Source organism: Lithobates pipiens, unplaced genomic scaffold (genome assembly GCF_037356315.1).
Source record: "Lithobates pipiens isolate NorthernLeopardFrog02 unplaced genomic scaffold, aLitPip1_a1.2 Scaffold_23, whole genome shotgun sequence".
NCBI lineage: Eukaryota > Metazoa > Chordata > Amphibia > Anura > Ranidae > Lithobates > Lithobates pipiens.
The window spans coordinates 58,448,758-58,468,488 of record NW_027507785.1 but is presented as its reverse complement, the minus strand read 5'-3'; the positions used below and the strand labels follow the sequence as shown (position 1 = coordinate 58,468,488).

The window sequence follows — 19,731 nt, the reverse complement described above, 5'->3', positions numbered from 1 at the left end:
CTAAATGGGTCTAGTTTGTGTGCCAGTAATGATTTATCTACACTTACCTAAAATAAAGGCTGCATACAGAGAGAATGATCTTATGGGCTTTGAACTCGGCATCATCCACCTTTATGGTGACATCACAGAATTCGTCCTCCAGTCGCAGCTCATGGAATGTGGTCCAGGCCATTCTTCTAATTGTCTGTTCCAGGGTGTCAGTATTGGAACAGGCGGATAGAGCCCCGACATCCCAATCCATGGCCAGGCCTGGAGGTGGCGCTGTGCCCGTCCGTGACATGTCTCTGTCTCCACTGAACTGACAGTTGGCTGCACTGCTGAGCTTACCTGACATTTCAAAACTGACCAATCAGAAGCTGCTTTACTACTCTAGGTTACATTATAAAGTTTTGATGTTTGGCCATTATAGACAACGCTATTAGCTGTTCTTTGTATTGATTTCAAAGCATTACCAATATACAATACATCTGTCACTTTAAAGCGGGTTTAAACCCAAAAGCAAACATTTATTATATTGCAGCTTTCTAATTCTTATGCCCCATACACACGGTCAAACATTCCGACTACAAAATCCGTCTGATTTTTTCCGACGGATTTTGGCCCAAACTTGTCTTGCATACACACGGTCGCACAAAGTTGTCGGAAAATCCGATCGTTCAGAACCCAGTGACGTAGAACACGTACGACGGGACTATAAACGGGCCAGTAGCCAATAGCTTTCATCTCTTATGTAGCGATGACCCTTTGGACAAGGTGTCTGTCATGTACAAATTTTGTTTTTTGCCTCAGAGCAGTAGTGGAGTTCTGAGGGTTAATTATGTAGGTTACCTTTGACATCAGTTGGGCTGGGCTGTGTTAGAGTTCTGCCTGGTCATGTGTACAGTTAAAGTGGTTGTAAACCCTTACAAACCACTTTGACCTACAGGTAAGCCTAGATTAAGGCTTACCTGTAGGTCCAAGAAATATCTCCTAAACCTATATGGTTTAGGAGTTATTTGCCCGAAAAACAGGCACCGCTGTCTACGGCGCATGCGGCGTAGACAGCGGCGCGCAGGCGCACTGAGCGCGGCATTCTCAACGACGGAGCTGCCGCGCGTGTCAGCTCCTGTGCGCATGCGCGGGAGTGACGTCATCGCGGCTTCGCCGAATGACAGTGGCGGAGCTGCGAGACCCCACCGAGAAGATGGATGCTCTGGACTACAGGGGACAGCGGTGACTTCGCTGGCTCCTGTGTCAGGTAAGTGACACATAATGGGGTAGTATGCGATGCATAGTAGTCCATTATGCTTTGCCTTTGTAGGGAATGAAAGAGGAAGTAAACTCATCAGGGTTTACTTCCTCTTTAAGTGCACATGACAGGTTTACAACCAGGCCTGGTTGGACGTTTTGGGTATCAGTATTCCTTTGAACCAATCAGTGGGTGCGTCTGGCCCCACTGAGGAGTCTGGGGAAGGGTACTTAAGATGCTGAAGTCACATGTTCTGGGATCATTTGTGAGGCCAAAGTGGCCTGTTCCTGATTCCGGACCGGGGTAGCCCCGTGAGGGGTCCCGGTCACGTGAGCGGGTGTCGCTCCGCAACATGCTTCGGTTGGTTAGCCCCGGCAGACCCGCCTGGTCTGGGGTAAGGATCCGTCTGTTCCCAAGTCTCGAAACCGGCTGGTCCAAGGCGCAGTAACTGAGGGAGGATTCAAGGTGTCCGGGTGTGCTCTCGGCTTAGAGGGGCACCACAGCTCGTGGAAGTAACTGGGGGAGGACTCTTCGGAGGAGGGCCAACAAGCTGCCATCCCAAGAAGTGCCTGGTTGCTGGGTTGTGAAGGACATTGACGAATCCACGTTCTTTTTCCAAGGAGACAGAGAACGTTCCAGGTACTGAGGAAAAGGTTCTTGTTCACTTTCATTTACAACTTGTTCAAAGTCAGAGATTTCACAAGTTCTGAATCAAAGTGCTGACTGCCATAATCTCTGGCTAGAGATTTGTTCAGCTTTGAAGCGCCCAGCTGCGAGTGGCTACTCTCTGGGTGGTACTAGAGACTTTCTTATATTTGCAGTTCAAGGTGTCTGCGTTCTTTCACCCTTGCCATCTGTTCACATACGAGACTGTGTTGTTGGATGTTACCCCTGCAAATAAAAACCTTTCTAAAGGACTTTTATGGTGTCAGCATCCAAGGTTGTTGGGTACTAACCCTGGGAACCCCTAGATGTGGAAGAACCAGCCAAGCGGTAAGCCCAAAAGTTAAGGCCGCCCTGCCAAGGGATATGGCCGCTACACTTAGTTTATTCTGAGCATGCGTGGCACTTTGTCCGTCGGAATTGTCTACACACGAGCGGAATTTAAACGATCGGATTTTGTTGTCGGAAAATTTTAGATCCTGCTCTCAAACTTTGTGTGTCGGAAATTTCCAACGGAATAAGTCCAATGGAGCCCACATACAATCGGATTTTCAGACAACACGATCCAATCGCACATTTTACATTGGAAAGTCCGACGTATGTACACGGCATTAGATGTAATGACTGCATTATTCTTTTTTTTTTTTTTTTTTTTTTTTAGGTTTTTGTTCCTTTGTTTTCATCTGGTGATCCAGCCTGTAAGTCTGTTGTTTTACCAAAATGTCAATCTGTCCTGCAGATGTAGCAGTTAGAGGGATGAGACATACCTTTTAACACTGACGGGGATGGTTACAATAATCCGCTTTTATTCATTCCTGTAAAACCTTTATCCCAAAAGGAGCAAACATGTTTTTTTTGTGACTGATTATAAAGTATTAGCTGGCATTCAGCTTCAATTTGTTAGTGTATTTAAATCTGCTAGTCCGTCTAACACTTCCCTCTCACCAGAATGACAATGCTGCTGCCAAAAAGTGCCCCCTGTTCTCCCTCATCCAGAGTGGGGGCGCTATAATACAGGAGGTGGGTTACTGGCCAGATCACCAGGTGAAAACAAGTCACCTTAAGCCGGAGTAACTTAACTTTCTTAGTCTGGGTGATCTATGTACATTGCAAGGGTTTTAACCACTTGCTTACTGGGCACTTAAACCCCCCTCAGTCCCAGAGCAATTTTCAGCTTTCAGCGCTGATGCACTTTGAATGACAATTGCGCGGTCATACAACACTGTACCCAAATTAAATTTTTATCATTTTTTTCCCACAAATAGAGCTTTCTTTTGGTGGTATTTAATTACAGCTCGGAGTTTTATTTTTTGCTAAACAAACAAAAAAAGATGCAAAAAAAATAAAATAAAAATCATGTTTAAAAGTTTGTTATAAAATTTTGCAAACGGGTCATTTTTCTCCTTCATTGAAGTGCGCTGATGAGCCGACACTGATAGGCTGCACTGATGGGCTGCATTGGTGGGCACTGATAGGCTGCATTGGTGGGCACTGATAGGCTGCACTGGTGGGCACTGATAGGCATAGTTAAGGCGGCACAAATAGGCACAGATAAGGCAGCACCGATGGGCACAGATAAGGCGGCACTGATGGGCAAAGATGGGCACATAAGATGGCACGGATGGGTGGCACAGATGGGTGGCACAGATGGGTGGCACGGATGGGTGGCACGGATGGGCACTGATAGGTACCAATGATAGATGGGACTGATGGGCACTGATAGGTGGCACTGATAGGTGGCTCTGATAGGTGGCACTGCTGGGCACTGATGGGCGGCACTGCTGGGCACTGGTAGATGACACTGATGGGCACGGATATGTGGCACGGGTGCAGCACCTTTGTTAAGGCAGATTGGGGGCACTGCTGGGTGGCACTGTGGGCACTGCTGGGTGGCACTGCTGGGTGGCACTGTGGGCACTGCTGGGTGGCACTATGGGCACTGCTGGGTGGCACTGACGGGGGGCACTTACTTTTTTTATTGTTGCACTGGCAGGGGGCAGGTGGGCACTGACAGGGTTGCAGGTGGGCACTAGCAGTGCTGGCCATGGTCGGGACTGATGTCCCGATCACGGCCGCCTGTGATCGGCTTTTTTTTTTTCGCGAGGAGGAATAATAGCCGATTGCCGGCTCCGTTATATCACATGATCAGCTGTCATTGGCTGACAGCTGATCACGTGATAAGGGGTCGGGATCGACCCCTTGCACGGATCGGTGATCAGGCGAGTCTCGTAGACTCGCCGATCACAGAGCGCGCCGCGCGCGCCCCTCGTGCACGGGACTACGTCAATAGACGTAGTCTTTTTTCTCACGAAAGTAGACTAATGCCTCATACACACGGTCAGACATTCCGACCATAAAATCCGTCTGATTTTTTCCGACGGATTTTAGCCGAAATATTTGTTGCATACACACGGTCGCACAAAGTTGTCGAAAAATGCGATCGTTCTGAATGAGGTGACATCAAACACTTACAACGGGAATATAAACGGTCCAGTAGCCAATAACTTTCGTCTCTTAGTGTATTCTGAGCATGCGTGGCACTTTGTCTGTCGGAATTGTCTACACACCATCGAAATTCATGTGATCGGATTTTGTTGTCAGAAAAATATTAGATCCTGCTCTCAAACTTTGTGCGTCGGAAAATCCGACGGAAAAAAAGTCAGATGGAGCCCACACACGGTCGGATTTTCCGACAACATGATCCGATCGCACATTTTCTGCTGGAAAATCCGACCGTGTGTACAGGGCATTACCCTTTAAAGCAGGGATCTGCAATTAGCGGACCTCCAGCTGTTGAAAAAATACTAGTCCCATCATGCCTCTGCCTCTGGGTGTCATGCATGTGGTTGTCAGAGTCTTGCTATGCATCATGGGACTTGTAGTTCTGCAACAGCTGGAGGTCTGCTAATTGCAGATCCCTTTTTAAAGGATAGGTTCGCCTTTGTAACATTTTACTGTACTCCAGTCCCCACAGTCCTCTGATCCCACATTGGGACACATTGGGACAGGGGGTGGGGGAACCTCTCCCCCAAAAAGCAGTTTGCCCGTGCAGGCCAACGGCTTGTAGTTCTCAATGGTGCTGGTGAGCGTTCTCATAGTCCATTGATCTTCCTGCTCTCAGGTAACTGCCTGTCCCTATCAGAGGTACAGGCAGATGGCTATCCTGAGTGTCTGCAGGAGCCTGACATTGCACCTGTGATCTACTGATTGCGGGTGCAATGCTTTGCAGGCTCTTTAGAAAAAAAAATGTGGATTTATTTTTTTCTTAGAAAAAGGTGAACTTGTCCTTTAGGCTAGACAGCTAGTAGTTAGTTGCATTCAGCTGGATTCTGTGATATTGAAGATGCTTCCCCAAGCCACATCTTCCATTGTAATGAGTGTCAGGAAGATAACCCAACATTTCTATCCACACAGGTAGCACCAGGGCAGGACTTACCATTGGGCTTGACTGGGCTCAAGCCCATGGGCCCCGCCAAATAGGGGGGCCCACCGAGATACATAGCCGAGTGTACTCGGCTCGGCTCCGCTCACAGTCACGCCCAGTCCCGCCCTATGATGGACATAACACAGCGACTGGGCGCGAACGTGAGCCAAGCCGAGTACACTCGGATACTCTCTGCTCCGCTCGGGACTGCGACAGGACCCGAGAGTCGCCAAGAGGACCTGAAAGCACATTTCGGTGGCGCCATTTTTAAAATTCAAGACTGCAATGACAAGGCTGCAAATGACACTGGGGCAAGGCTGAAAATGACAAGGGTAAACTGACAAGGCTGCAATGACACTGGACAAGGCTGCAGATGGATGGGCAAGGCTGCAGATGGACACTAATAAGGGTGCATTAATGGGCATTTAAATGTACGTTTTTTTTCCTTTAACTTCCCTCCTAAAAGTTTTTTTTCCTTAAAATCCCCTCCTAAACGTCGGGTGCGTGTTATACACCGGTGCGCGTTATACGCCGATAAATCCAATAATGTATAGAAGGTAGGACCCGAAAGTGACTCAAGCCCAGGGGCCCCCACCAGCCAAAGTCCTGCCCTGGGTAGCACCAACACATAAATCCAATCACCATGGAATGTGTCAAGGCAGATGTCGATTGTCTAAAAATTGGATGGGAGGTGTGAAAGTGGTGAAGACACCTTGCTTTGGTTACATCATCCCACCCTTGGTGTCAGGAACCTGAACAGAATCCGACTTTTACCCACATCTCTAGATGACAATTTCTAAGCCGGAACGATTGAGTGGTATTATTCTACATGCAACAAATGACAGTAACATTTGAGTTCAGTCTTAGAATTTATTGCCAGTTACAGAGTTACAGTTTATATCAAGGATCCTCAAACTATGGCCCTCCAGCTGTTGCGAAACTACACATCCCATGAGGCATTGTAAATCTCTGACATTCACAGACATGGCAAGGCATGATGGGAATTGTAGTTCCTGAACAACTGGAGGGCCATAGTTTGAAGAACCATGGTTTATATTGATGTTCTTTAAAGAGTCACTTCATTCCGTTACACTTATAAAGAGCCGTCGGATAATGCCCGCCTTTCTCCCTCTCTGTAGAATGTGTCTCGACTAGCGGCGTAATCCCAGACGTTGGGGAGGCCGGGCAAAATGCAGCAGTCCAGGGCGCTGCGATGGATGTTCATGTTGTGGACGCCGTACCACTCATCGGTCTTCCTGTCGTAGTACTCTGCTTCAAAGGTTGTTTCGAGACCGTTGAAACCTCCAATCACATAAAGGAGATCCTCCAGTACTTCAATCCCGAAGTTGCTGCGTGGGCTGAACATGGAGGCGATCTCATTCCAGCTGTTGTTGGCTGGGTTATAGGCCTCGGCACTGTGCAGTCTGATGACTCCATCAAATCCTCCGACCTGTAAGAGACAACACACGTTACCGTGTCCTACTTCATGTGGCAAACAGGTTTCACAAGGATGATGGGTTTGGTCCTAAAGGTCACCTTAACATGAAATACCTGAATATGAATATAGCATGTAACCCTTCCAGTGTGGAAGGGCCCACTTTATATTTATTTATTTTTTTGTTCCCAGAGTTGGGCTTTAAGAGCATACTCTTCTAGATGCTTGCTATTATTATATGTTAACGACACCCCCATTTCAGCTCGCGTATCGCACTGCGAACTGACAGTTCGCACATGAATCGGATCGCATATGTGTGAACGCACATGCGATCCAATTCTGGTCCAAACAGAGAAAAGGGTCCTGTGTGCGTTTGGACTGAATGCGGTGCGATATCAGCCAGACTATCTGTATGGCTGATATTGCACCGCACAGACATCGCAGTGCTCTGCGAATTACATGCGATGTCTGGCATCACACAAGTGTGAACCGGCCCTAAAACTGGATAGTACAAAATCAGGTGCAGCTCTTCATGGAAACCAATCAGCTTCCAGGATTTTTTTTTTTTCAAAGCTTAATTGAACAAGCTGAAGCTAGAAGTGGTGGAGTTAAGAGCCAGGTAAGTAATGCAGCCCTCCGTGTCATAGTTGGGCTTTAAAGACTAAGTTCAAGGTATTTAATGTGAAACATGTAACACTTACCTCCCAACTGTCCCTGATTTCGAGGGACTGTGCCTGATTTGGAGCAATATCCCTCTGTCCCTCTTTCCTTCTCATTTGTCCCTCATTTTGGTCTGATCCATATAGTTGTATATAAAATGCACTTTTTATCTTTCAAAAAGTGTTTCCCAGCGCTAAACCTTTCATCTGATTTCTAAATGGCTGAATTTGTACATTTTAAAAGTCAATATAAAGGAATAGTAGTGGTAAAAAAAAGCACTTGTGGATTTAATTAACTTTTGTTTTGTGCTAATTCTCCTTTAAGGGGGCGTGGCAAGGGGGTGTGTCCTATGTCTACATACATTTGCTAGTAGGTGTTCCTCATTCCAATCTCAAAAAGTTGGGAGGTATGGTAACATGTTCCAGGAGCTGCAGCCTCCCCCCCAGTGACATTGAGCAGGGATCTTCCCCCAGAGCCAGTGTCCGGCCATCATATAGTGTCCGCCTCGTACTGTGCATGCGTAGTACGGAGCAGACGAAGCTTCAGAAAATCTCTGAAGCTGAACGGCACCTGCGCTGTGAGTGGAGGTGGTAGCCCCACCATCCAAGCGGACATAGGGTTGTGAATATTAGAGGGCCCCTCGTGGGCGAGCTTCGCTCGCCATGCTTCGGGCTCGGCCTCGCTGCGCTCGGCTCTTTTATATTCCTACTCTATGTCCACTTGGATAGTGGGGATACAACCTGGACTCATGGCGCAGGCGCCGTTCATCATCGGCAATTTTCGGAATCTGTGTTGCTGTGTACTGCGCATGCGCAGTACGCAGCGGACACTATCGGATGGAGGACCTTATATGATAGGACACCGGCTATCACTATTTGAAAATAACACGGCCACGTGGGGCTCTGCCCACACAGTCCCAATATTCATTTACAGTTTCCTGTGAAAGACATAAACTACAAGTACCTTTAGCCTTTGTGGCTGATGGCTTGTAGTTCTGAATGGACAGCCAGATCGTTCAACACAGGCCCTGAAAAGATGCAGGGCTTGTCTGCAGGAGTCTGCCATTGCACCCCGATCCACTGATGATGGGTGCAATGCTTTCCAGGCTCCTTCGTTTAAAAGTAATAAATGCGCTTTTCTTTCCTGCAAAAATATTTGTATTTATTTATTTTTTTTTACCAAAAAGGTGAACTCGTCCTTTAGGCTGGGTTCACACTGCTGCGGGGGGAGATCCGGATGTGATTCGCACCGCAAATCACATCCGATCTCCGTAGCGATGCGAGTACAGCCATACATATAGTATGGCTGAATTCGCATCGCTCCCGCAGCAAACTCGCACGGGACCCTTTTTTTGGTCCGCAACAGAATCGGATCGCATGGGGGTTCACACCATGCGATCCGATTCCTGTGCGAGTCGGCAGATCGCACTGCGATATGCGGACGGATCTGGGGGTGTCATTAACATATCATTGACACTCCCAGCCGTCCGCATAGGGCAGTGTGAACTGCCGGCGGGAGTAATGCGATGCGGGAAAACGCCGCGGATTCGCGCCGTTCCCGCATCGCAGCGGTGTGAACCCGGCCTTAGGCTGGGTTCACACTATTGCGAATTGGATGCGGGGATGCCCACATCCAATTCGCAATAGCAGGAGAATGTGACCGGCTCTCTATGCGGCTCCGGTGCGAATTTTCACAGGAGCCCTGGGCGTCCCTTGGTCCGTTTCGGGGTCTGAATTCAGCCTGAAAGTCAGGCTGAAATCGGACCAGAAACGGTGAACCAGGACGCACCAGACCCCTGCTGGGAGCCGCATAGGCATCCAGTGTGAACCGAGCCTTAAAGTGAAGTGAAGTAAAGGCCATTTATCTCATTTTGGATGGAGTGGGGAAGGATTAGTACTCCTATCAGGGGCTCTGTTAAAGCGATATCCTCTCATTTCTGGTTCTGACATCAGTTTCACCAGACGCTTGCTGCAAATTATATTTCTCATTCAATCTCATTTGGGTAGAAAGTAATCATTGCACATACTGCATAGACCAGATCTCCATAGGCGATGACACCGACACCACTGCGTTGGCTCCACATCGGGGCGATCATGCTCCATTGGTCTGTGTCTGGGTTGTAGACTTCTGCTGTAAAGAGGTATTCTTCTCCATTGAATCCGCCACATATATAGATCTGTAAAAACATAATAAGAATGATATCTTAGCTTTTGATAGACACAGTGGCATCTGGGGGGAAAACGCATAGGTATGAAGAGCCCATAACAGTACAACAACACACCAGTAGCCTAATATAGGTCAGTGGCAGCTGAAACACCCCAGTGTGTTACCTCCAGTGCTGCTTACTTAACCACTTCAGCCCCGGAAGATTTTACCCCCCTTCCTGACCAGAGCATATTTTTTCAATTCGGCACTGCACCGCTTCAGCTGCGTGGTCGTGTGACTTTCTACCCAAACAACGTCTTGTTGTCTTGAGGTCCTTTTTTTTCCCACAAATAGAGCTTTCTTTTGGTGGTATTTGATCACCCCTGCGGCTTTTTTTTTTTTGTGCTATAAACAAAAAAAGAGTGACAATTTTGAAAAAAAAGCAACATTTTTTACTTTCTGCCATAATAAATATAAATATCCCCCAAAAAAATATATAAAAAAACAAATATCTTTCCCAGTTTAGGCCAATATGTATTCTTCTACATATTTTTGGTATAAAAAAAAATCGCAATACAAAATAGGGGATAGATTTATGTTTTTTTTTTTTTATTATTAGTAATGACGACGATCTGTGATTTTTATCTGCAAAATTATGGCGGACACATCGGACACTTTTGACACCATTTTGGGACCATTGCCATTTATATAAAAATGCAATGATTACTGTATAAATGACACTGGCAGGGAAGGGGTAAACACTAGGGGGCGATCAAGGGGTTAAGTGTGTCCTAGGGAGTGATTCTACCTGGGGGAGGGATGGGCTACCACTGACACGACAGCGAGCAGTGGATCTCTGTCACAAGGCAGAACAGGGAAATGCCTTGTTTACAAAGGTATCTCCCCGTTCTACCTCGCCACACCGCAATCGAATATCGAGTTCCCGCGGCGTGCTCCGGTAGGTGGCAAATTCAAAGGGGCTTACAGGTACGCCCATTTGCCTGCCTGTGCCATTTTCTTGACGTACATCTGTGTGCAGCAGTCGGCAGATGGTTAGTTAAAGTGGTTGGTAAGGCAGAAGGTTTTTTTTGGGGGGGGGGCCTACTGCATTCTAAGCAGTAAAATAGAAAAACTTCTGCATGCAGCTCCCCCCACAGCCCCACCTAAATACATACCTGAGCCTGATCTCGATTCAGCGATGTGCATGAGAGCCGAGGCCCTCTCAGCTCTCTGAACTGTCTCCCTCCTCATTGGCTTACATACAGCAGTGGGAGATGCTCCCGCTGCTGTCAATCTCAGACAGTGACGAGGGAGCTGGAGGCGGTGCCAAGCCCCGCTCTGTGTGTCCATAGGCTTGGGAGCGAGCACGCATGAGTGCCCCCATAGCAAGTGGCTTGCTATGGGGGTACACAACAGGGGGAGGAGCCAGGAGCACCAGTGGGGGACCCAATAAGAGCGGCTCTGTGCAAAACCATCGCACAGAGCAGGTAAGTATAACAGGTTTGTTATGTCTTAAAAGAAAAACTGTACCTTTACCATCATTTCAAAATCAACCTGGACAATACCAATTATTTTGCTTATACTGGTAATTTGCTTGTCTGTTTTGTGCATAATAATTGTATAAATCAGGGATATGCAATTAGCGGACCTCCAGCTGTTGCAGAACTACAAGTCCCATGAGGCATAGCAAGACTCTGACAGCCACAAACATGACACCCAGAGGCAGAGGGATGATGGGACTTGTAGTTTTGCAACAGCTGGAGGTCCACTAATTGCATATCCTTGGTATAAATAAATCCTTTCTTCACTGCCTGGCAGGTCCCTGACCTGGAAGAAGGAACGACCTCCGACCCCCATGTCATTGCTGAGTCTTGTAGTGGCCCAGTGGTCAGGGGGTGGAAACACTTCAAGCTACAGCAGACAAAGGAATCCGACGCTCACCGAAGTGTTGAATGCCGAAGAAAGCGATGGAGGCTGCAGCTCTAGAATGTAGGTGTGTGTGTAAGACCATTTGGTTTTTAAGTGGGTGTCTATATCTTACCTTGCCATTGAGGGTGGTGGCTTTTGCATCGCTTCTTATTTCATTCAGTGGAGCTATAAGATCCCATTGATTGGTTTCTGGGTCGTAACATTCTGCAGAATTCAGGCGAATGTGGCCATCATACCCGCCCATGGCGTAGATTTGGTTTTCCAGGACTGCCGTGCTGACATAGCAGCGCTTATCATTCATTGGAGCCACTTTCTGCCAGATCTTCTTGACTGGGTCAAACCGCGTCACACTGTTCAGATACTCTATGCCGTCAAGTCCTCCAACCAAGTACACATAACCATTTAGGTATGCCGTTCCATGGTAGGCCCTGGGGCTTTCCATATCATGGGTGATGTCAATCCAGCGGTCGACTCTGCAGTCGTAGGACTCCATGATGTTGGTAGGGTTACTAGCGCTATAGCCACCAACAGCGAGTAGAATTGCACTTGGCAGGCGTGGCCTTGTCAATGGGTTCATGAAATATGACCTGGAGGATCCATGGGCGTTTAAGTCATACTTTGTTTTCAGAACACCGGTGACAATATTCATACATTCTTTGTTGTCTTTTACATGGATGTTGGTTATCACGTTGTTCAACAAATACTTGGTGTTTATCAAGGCCAATCGAACCTGGGGAAGAAGAGAAAAAAGGGGTTTTATATTGCAAATCTCAACAGACAATCATCGATATACAAAAGTCCAGTATAACATTGGCACCACATAAGCCGTGAAGTATAAAGTTTCCTTATCCAAAGAATACTGATAAGGAAGCAGACTCTACTCAATGGTGTTACAAATTTCATTTATGATTTCACAGTACCAGAGGAGTGCTTCATTGGAGGGGTGGTGGTAAGGTTCAATGACACTGGGTTCTACTAGGCCTCTGCGGTATATGATGGTCAGAGGAAGTCTGCCTGGGACCGGTGCAATGGAGACACCCTGAAAAGGAAACCTACATGTCCCTGTTCCTCCGAAACCTCTCCATACATCTGCACCCGTGCTTTTCCTAACCAGTGGAGCTTTCTCTCTACCTTACTGCCTAAGTTTGGGTGGGGCAAATTATGCACACCCCTTTACTAATGCAGGCCATACATGGTCGAATTTCGAACAAATTTTCTTTTCAAAATCAGAATTTTTTATTTTTTTTGTGATCCGATGATGGCACCATTGGTTTTCGAAATTCGGCAGACCAAGCCTTCAATTTCACCCCATGTTGCTACAGAAAAGAATTTTCGTGGCCAGGAATCTTCTTTTCTCTCCATAAATTCTCTTTTTTTTATTACATTTCTTTCACGATTCTCCCATCATTGATTAGAAAATCGTTCGTTTTTCAAAAAATTTCCAACATGTCCATTTCCTTAAATTTAATCTGTTGTTGCAGTCCACTAATGGTGCGAAATTCGTTTGAAAATTCTTAGTTACGATTTTCAAAAAAGAAAGTTCTTTCGAAATGGCCGGCATTATAGGGATCTTTGTCAAGATGACCGCCCCAATCTTGTGGGACATCAGTATCCAATAAGATCACCGTTCTCCCCAAGATTGGCCACATGGAGCCCAAGATAGAAGACATTTTCTTCCCACTGGACTCCGGCCAACCTGAAGAAGAAGCCCAGTGCCACCTTCAAGTTGGAGGATGTAGCACAGCTCACTCTGTTTACATACTGGTTGGAGTTGGCAGAAATCCAACATTAAAAATAAAAGATCTGTTGCGCTAACAATATATGATAGGCAAATAAAAAAGCAGCTGACACTAAATTGCTGGACACAATAACACAATATAAAATAAAAGGTGTAGCGCTTAAAAAAAATAATTGAACAATAAAGTCCATCTATGATAAAAAAAAACTGGAAAGACGATCGAGCTGAAGATCTTCATCCAGAACCAGATAGAGCAGACGGGAAAGCTACCACCAGCACCCAAACCAACTGACCCTTACGGTCAGTGTGTAAGGTACACACAATGTAAGTAATGATTAATGGCCCCAGCAGTCCTTCTGCATCGATGGATCCACTCCACTCATAGTCTAGCCTATTCCTCTCCACATGGATAGATTGAACCCAAACATTGTTTCAAATCAATAAGATGGCCGCCATGTCTCCAGGCCCCTGATGACACATCCTTGGGTCGAAACGTCCGGTAGAGCTAAAGGACGTTTGTGTGACGCAGGACGCTGACTGTAGACACGGCGGCCATTTTATTGGTTTAACCACTAGCAGACCAGCGCACGACGATGTACGTCGACAGAATGGCACGGGCAGGCAAATGGGTGTATATTTACGTCCCTTTAAATTTGCCGCCCTGCCATCGGGAGCGTGTCGCCGGCGGCGCGCTCCCGCGTTGGTTTGGGACCTCCATGAGTCCGGTCGCGGGACCCGCGGACTCGATCGACGCGGGCATCCCCGCGATCGTCTCACGGAGCGGCCGAATGGAGAAGTGCCGTTGTAGACAACATTTCTCCATTCTGCCTAGCAACTAGTGATGCTGATCTCTGCTCCATGTGATTGGAGCAGAGATCAGTGTTCACTAAATGAAAGCCCAACCCCCCCACAGTTAGTAACACATCCCTAGGAACACTTAACCCCTACACTGCCACCCACTGGTTAACCCTTTCACTGCCAGTGTCATTTACACAGGAATCACTGCATTTATATAGCAGTGATTACTGTATAAATGACAATGGTCCCAAAAATGTGTCAAAAATGTCCGATGGGTCCCCCACAATGTCGCAGTCACAATAAAAATCGCTGATCGCCGCCATTACTAGTAAAAAAAAATAATAATAAAAAATTATTAATAAAAATGCTATAAAACTATCCCTATTTTGTAAACGCTATAACTTTTGCGCAAGCCAATCAATAATCGCTTATTGCGATTTTTTTTACCAAAAATATGTAGAAGAATACGTATCGGCCTAAACTGAGGGAAATTTTTTTTTTTATATATATATTTGGGGGATATTTATTATAACAAAAAGTAAAAAATAATGAGTTTTTTTCAAAATTGTCGCTCTATTTTTGTTTATAGTGCAAAAAATAAAAACCACAGGGGTGATCAAATACCACCAAAAGAAAGCTCTATTTGTGGGAAAAAAAGGACGTCAATTTTGTTTGGGAGCCACGTCGCACGACCGCGCAATTGTCAGTTAAAGCGACGCAGTGCCGAATCGCAAAAAGTGGTCTGGTCTTTGACCAGCAAATTGGTCCGGTCTGAAAGTGGTTAAAATAATGTTTGTTTCTATATGCTTGGCGGTTCTTATATCAATGTGAGTGTACCAGCCTTTTTACTTGATAAAAAATCTTATTTGTTTGGATGTCTGCACAATGAGTCCTGTTTTCTCTTGTACCTTCATGTGGATGCTGGAGTGATCCAGTGAAGTTTATAATTAGAAGCAGTCTTTGGGTTCATTCTATCCATGTGGAGAGGGACGGCAAAAATAAACCCCACAGGGGTTATAACCCTCCCTTACGCTATCCAAAAAAAAAAAAAAAAAGTTTCGCCTATAACTTATAATTTAGCTTACTTTAATTGAACAAGCAGAAGTTAGAAGCTGATTGGATACTATGCAGAGCTGCACCAGATTTTGCTCTCTCCAGTTTTAATAAATCAACCCCAATGAGTAAATGGAGTTCTCCACCTTACCTTAGGCAGTAGGGTGGTGATATGTTGGTTACGATCATTTGGGTTGTGCTCAATCCATTTGATGACGGCTTGAAAGACGACTTCCTCCCTTTTAACATTAAGATCATCTTTGGTAATAAGATCCTCAAACTCCGTTAGGGACAGATCCAGAAGCTCCTCGGAGGTCGATGCTATTTCGTGAAAGTGGTGACGAATGTACGCATGGCTGTTTTCATGCAGCTTGGGGCAATGGAAGTGGCTGGAGAACCTACCAATCCCAATGCAGTTCTCGGGACATAGCTGGCCAATGAGGAAATCTGAGCATCGCCATTGTAGACCCAGGATGTTGAATTGGTCTGCGGCCATAAACAGTTCTTCCACATTATCTGAGTTGATGGATTCATTGATGGATGCATTAGAGTAGGTGTATTGAAGGATCAACCTCATTATGTCTGGGGCAATTCCAGGAATGTGGTACACGTTCTTTTCAGCCTCTGTCCATCTTCCAGAAAACAGAGCTCTGGGAGGAGGAGATGAATTCACATTACATTGCTGTTTTTTAAACAAACATTTTTATTCATTCAATATTTGTTTTAGGGGATTTACAGTAAGGCCCCTTTCATACATGCGGACAGTATGTCCGTATTTCATCCATCCGCTTGCGGAGGAAATACGGACATTCATGCATCCCTATGGGATAGCGGGTGTCTGCGGATGAACATCTGCAGACACCCGCTATCGTCCGCCTCCGCTACTGTCCGATTCTGCAGACGGAGGAAAATCCTATTTTTCTATCCGTCTGCAGAGCGGATCTGATGAACACAGACAGACGGTCCGTGTCCATCCGATCCCCCATAGAGGAGAGCTGAGAGCTGACAGGGCGGTTCATGCACAGTGTGCGGAGACCGCCCTGTCCGCAGCCGGCTCAGCGGGGACAACGGAGCGATCCCTGCTCCTTTACATTACACAGCCCCCCGCAGCTCTGAGCCCCTTTACCTTACACAGCCCCCCCGCAGCTCTGGGCTCCTTTACATTACACAGCCCCCCGCAGCTCTGGGCTCCTTTACATTACACAGCCCCCCCCCCCCGCAGCTCTGGGCTCCTTTACATTACACAGCCCCCAGCAGCTCTGAGCCCCTTTACCTTACACAGCCCCCTGCAGCTCTGGGCTCCTTTACATTACACAGCACCCCCGCAGATCTGAGCCCATTTACCTTACACAGCCCCCCGCAGCTCTGGGCCCCTTTACCTTACACAGCCCCCCGCAGCTCTGAGCCCCTTTACGTTACACAGCCCCCTGCAGCTCTGGGCTCCTTTACATTACACAGCCCCCTGCAGCTCTGGGCTCCTTTACATTACACAGTCTCCCGCAGCTCTGGGCTCCTTTACATTACACAGCCCCCCGCAGCTCTGAGCCCCTTTACCTTACACAGCCCCCCCGCAGCTCTGGGCTCCTTTACATTACACAGCCCCCCCGCAGCTCTGGGCTCCTTTACATTACACAGCCCCCAGCAGCTCTGAGCCCCTTAACCTTACACAGCCCACTGCAGCTCTGGGCTCCTTTACATTACACAGCACCCCCGCAGATCTGAGCCCATTTACCTTACACAGCCCCCCGCAGCTCTGGGCCCCTTTACCTTACACAGCCCCCCGCAGCTCTGAGCCCCTTTACGTTACACAGCCCCCTGCAGCTCTGGGCTCCTTTACATTACACAGCCCCCCGCAGCTCTTGGCTCCTTTACATTACACAGCCCCCCGCAGCTCTAAGCTCCTTTACCTTACACAGCCCCCCGCAGTTCTGGGCTCCTTTACATTACACAGCCCCCGCAGCTCTGGGCTCCTTTACATTACACAACCCCCCCGCAGCTCTGGGCTCCTTTACATTCCAACCACGACACTACCTGGCTGGAGTTTGCATGTTCTCCCTGTGCCTGCGTGGGTTTCCTCCGGGTACTCAGGTTTCCTCCCACACTCCAAAGACATGCTGGTAGGTTAATCGGATCCTGTCTAAATTGTCCCTAGTATGTATGAATGTGAGTTAGGTACCTTAGGTACCTTAGATTGTAAGCTCCTTGAGGGTAGGGACTGATGTGAATGTACAATGTATATGTAAAGCGCTGTGTAAATTGACGGCGCTATATAAGTACCAGAAATAAATAAATAAAATAAATTACACAGCCCCCAGCAGCTCTGGGCTCCTTTACATTACACAGCACCCCCGCAGATCTGAGCCCATTTACCTTACACAGCCCCCCCCCCGCAGCTCTGGGCTCCTTTACATTACACAGCCCCCGCAGCTCTGCGCTCCTTTACATTACACAGCCCCCCGCAGCTCTGGGCTGCTTTACATTACACAGCCCCCCGCAGCTCTGGGCTCCTTTACATTACACAGCCCCCCGCAGCTCTGGGCTCCTTTACATTACACAGCCCCCCCCCCCCCCCCCGCAGCTCTGGGTCTCTTTTCATTACACAGCCCCCCCTGCAACTCTGAGCCCCTTTGCCTTACACAGCCCCCCCCCCCCCCCCCCAACAAGACTGTATACAGTAGCCATACAGGTTGTGTTGAGAAAGAACTAAAGCAATCAAAAATCCCTCCAACCGAATCATTGCATGGCACAGTAGTTATTCACATTTCTCATTCTATCAAATATGCCAAAAGTAAAAGAGATATTCCTCATTTCAGGACAAGCAGGTGGAGCCATGCAAATCAATGCTTTGCGCCCCATTGGCCAGATGCACCATATACCAGCTGTTCTGGATGTGCATCTGGCCAATGGGGCATAAAACTGTGATTTTCATGGCTCTTTGGAGAAGATTTGTATGTTTTCGGCCCTATAAATAGGAGCACTTGAAAAACATATGTTTGTATTTGTTTTTCGGGAACTATCAATTAGAAATCTATGGGGCCAAAAATATGTGATTTTGCTCCTACAAAAAAGAAGTTTAACCTTAAACTACGTAGAGGGTTCTTTACTGTAAGAGCGGCAAGGATGTGGAATTCCCTTCCACAGGTGGTGGTCTCAGCAGGGGGGCATCAATCGTTTCAAGAAACTATTAGATAATCACCTGAACGACCGCAACATACAGGGATATACAATGTAATACTGACATACAATCACACACATAAGTTGGACTTGATGGACTTGTGTCTTTTTCCGACCTCACCTAATATGCAACTATGTAACATGGCAAGTTGTAAAGGCTTTAAATGTGTATATAAATCCTGTATAATAATATTAATAGTAAATTGCATTGCTTTGCTCATGCTCAGGTTTGAATGGGGCAAGTCTGAGCCCATGTTGCATGAACCATTTGAACATGGTGTAATCATTTGGGCAGCCTCTTCAGTACCTTTTGTAAGCCACAAGATGTCAGTCTTATGGGTTGAATAATCCCCAGTGTCACTCGGTCTAGAAGACTGAGGAAAGACAGTGAGGAAAGAGACTTTATTAGCCCAATGTAACCACTAATTCAAACAGCATTCCTAAAAACAGCCAAAGTGCAGCCCCAAAATGTTATACCATTACTTGGTGTTGATACATACTGTCAGTGGAAGGTTGTATTAATGTATTTGGATGTTTTTGGATGAAATGCTGATTCAAAAGTTGGGATAAGGCTTAGGAATGCCATCCTGAGGAGCTTCATAGAGGAGAAGTGTACAAAGCAATGCATGAGATTTCAGCAAGTCTTCAGCTCCAGTCTGGGAGTGTTGAATGCACATCCTACATTCACCTTTATTGGCCAGAAAAGTCTCTAATTTGCCCTCTGGTTTAGCTTCACTTAGTTGCTGAGGCCTAATCCTCCCTGACCTTATGGCTAGGCCATGCCCAACAGCCATTGAAGCAAAATGGTCTCTGTGGCCAGTGGAGGCCAACTGTCACCAGACAGGGGAAGGCGATGGGAGGCCATTACACCATGGAGGTCAATTCCCATTGAGTACTAATGTTGGCTGCAGTTCTTGGACAAGGTTATAGCAGATTGATTAGAACTAAATGGGTCTAATTTGTGTGCCAGTAATGATTTATCTACACTTACCTAAAATAAAGGCTGCATACAGAGAGAATGATCTTATGGGCTCTGAACTCGGCATCATCCACCTTTATGGTGACATCACAGAATTCGTCCTCCAGTCGCAGCTCATGGAATGTGGTCCAGGCCATTCGTCTAATTGTCCGTTCCAGGGTGTCAGTATTGGGACAGGCGGATAGAGCCCCGAAATCCCAATCCATGGCCAGGCCTGGAGGTGCCGCTGTGACCGTCCGTGACATGTTTCTGTCCCCACTGAACTGACAGTTGGCTGCACTGCTGAGCTTACCTGACATTTCAAAACTGACCAATCAGAAGCTGCTTTACTATTCTAGGTTACATTATAAAGTTTTAATATCTGCCCATTACAGACAACGCTATTGGCTGTCCTTTGCATTGATAGTAAACCATTACCAATATACAATACATCTGTCACTTTAAAGCCGCATTAAATCCAAGAGCAAATATTTATTATATTGCAGCTTTCCAATTATTAGATGTG

General features: G+C 46.9%; 1 protein-coding gene across 1 annotated transcript; it reads right to left on the bottom strand.

Moving 5' to 3' along the window:
• Positions 1–6,378: 6,378 nt before the first annotated feature.
• LOC143926959 (kelch-like protein 10) lies at positions 6,379–19,525 on the bottom strand. Its single transcript, XM_077450986.1, has 5 exons — positions 19,239–19,525; positions 15,225–15,723; positions 11,597–12,214; positions 9,437–9,586; positions 6,379–6,765 (listed from the first exon to the last, which is right to left on the bottom strand). Exons 1-5 carry the CDS (start codon positions 19,523–19,525, stop codon positions 6,409–6,411), a joined length of 1,911 nt encoding a protein of 636 aa, XP_077307112.1. The 3' UTR covers positions 6,379–6,408.
• Between the last annotated feature and the right edge of the window lie 206 nt (positions 19,526–19,731).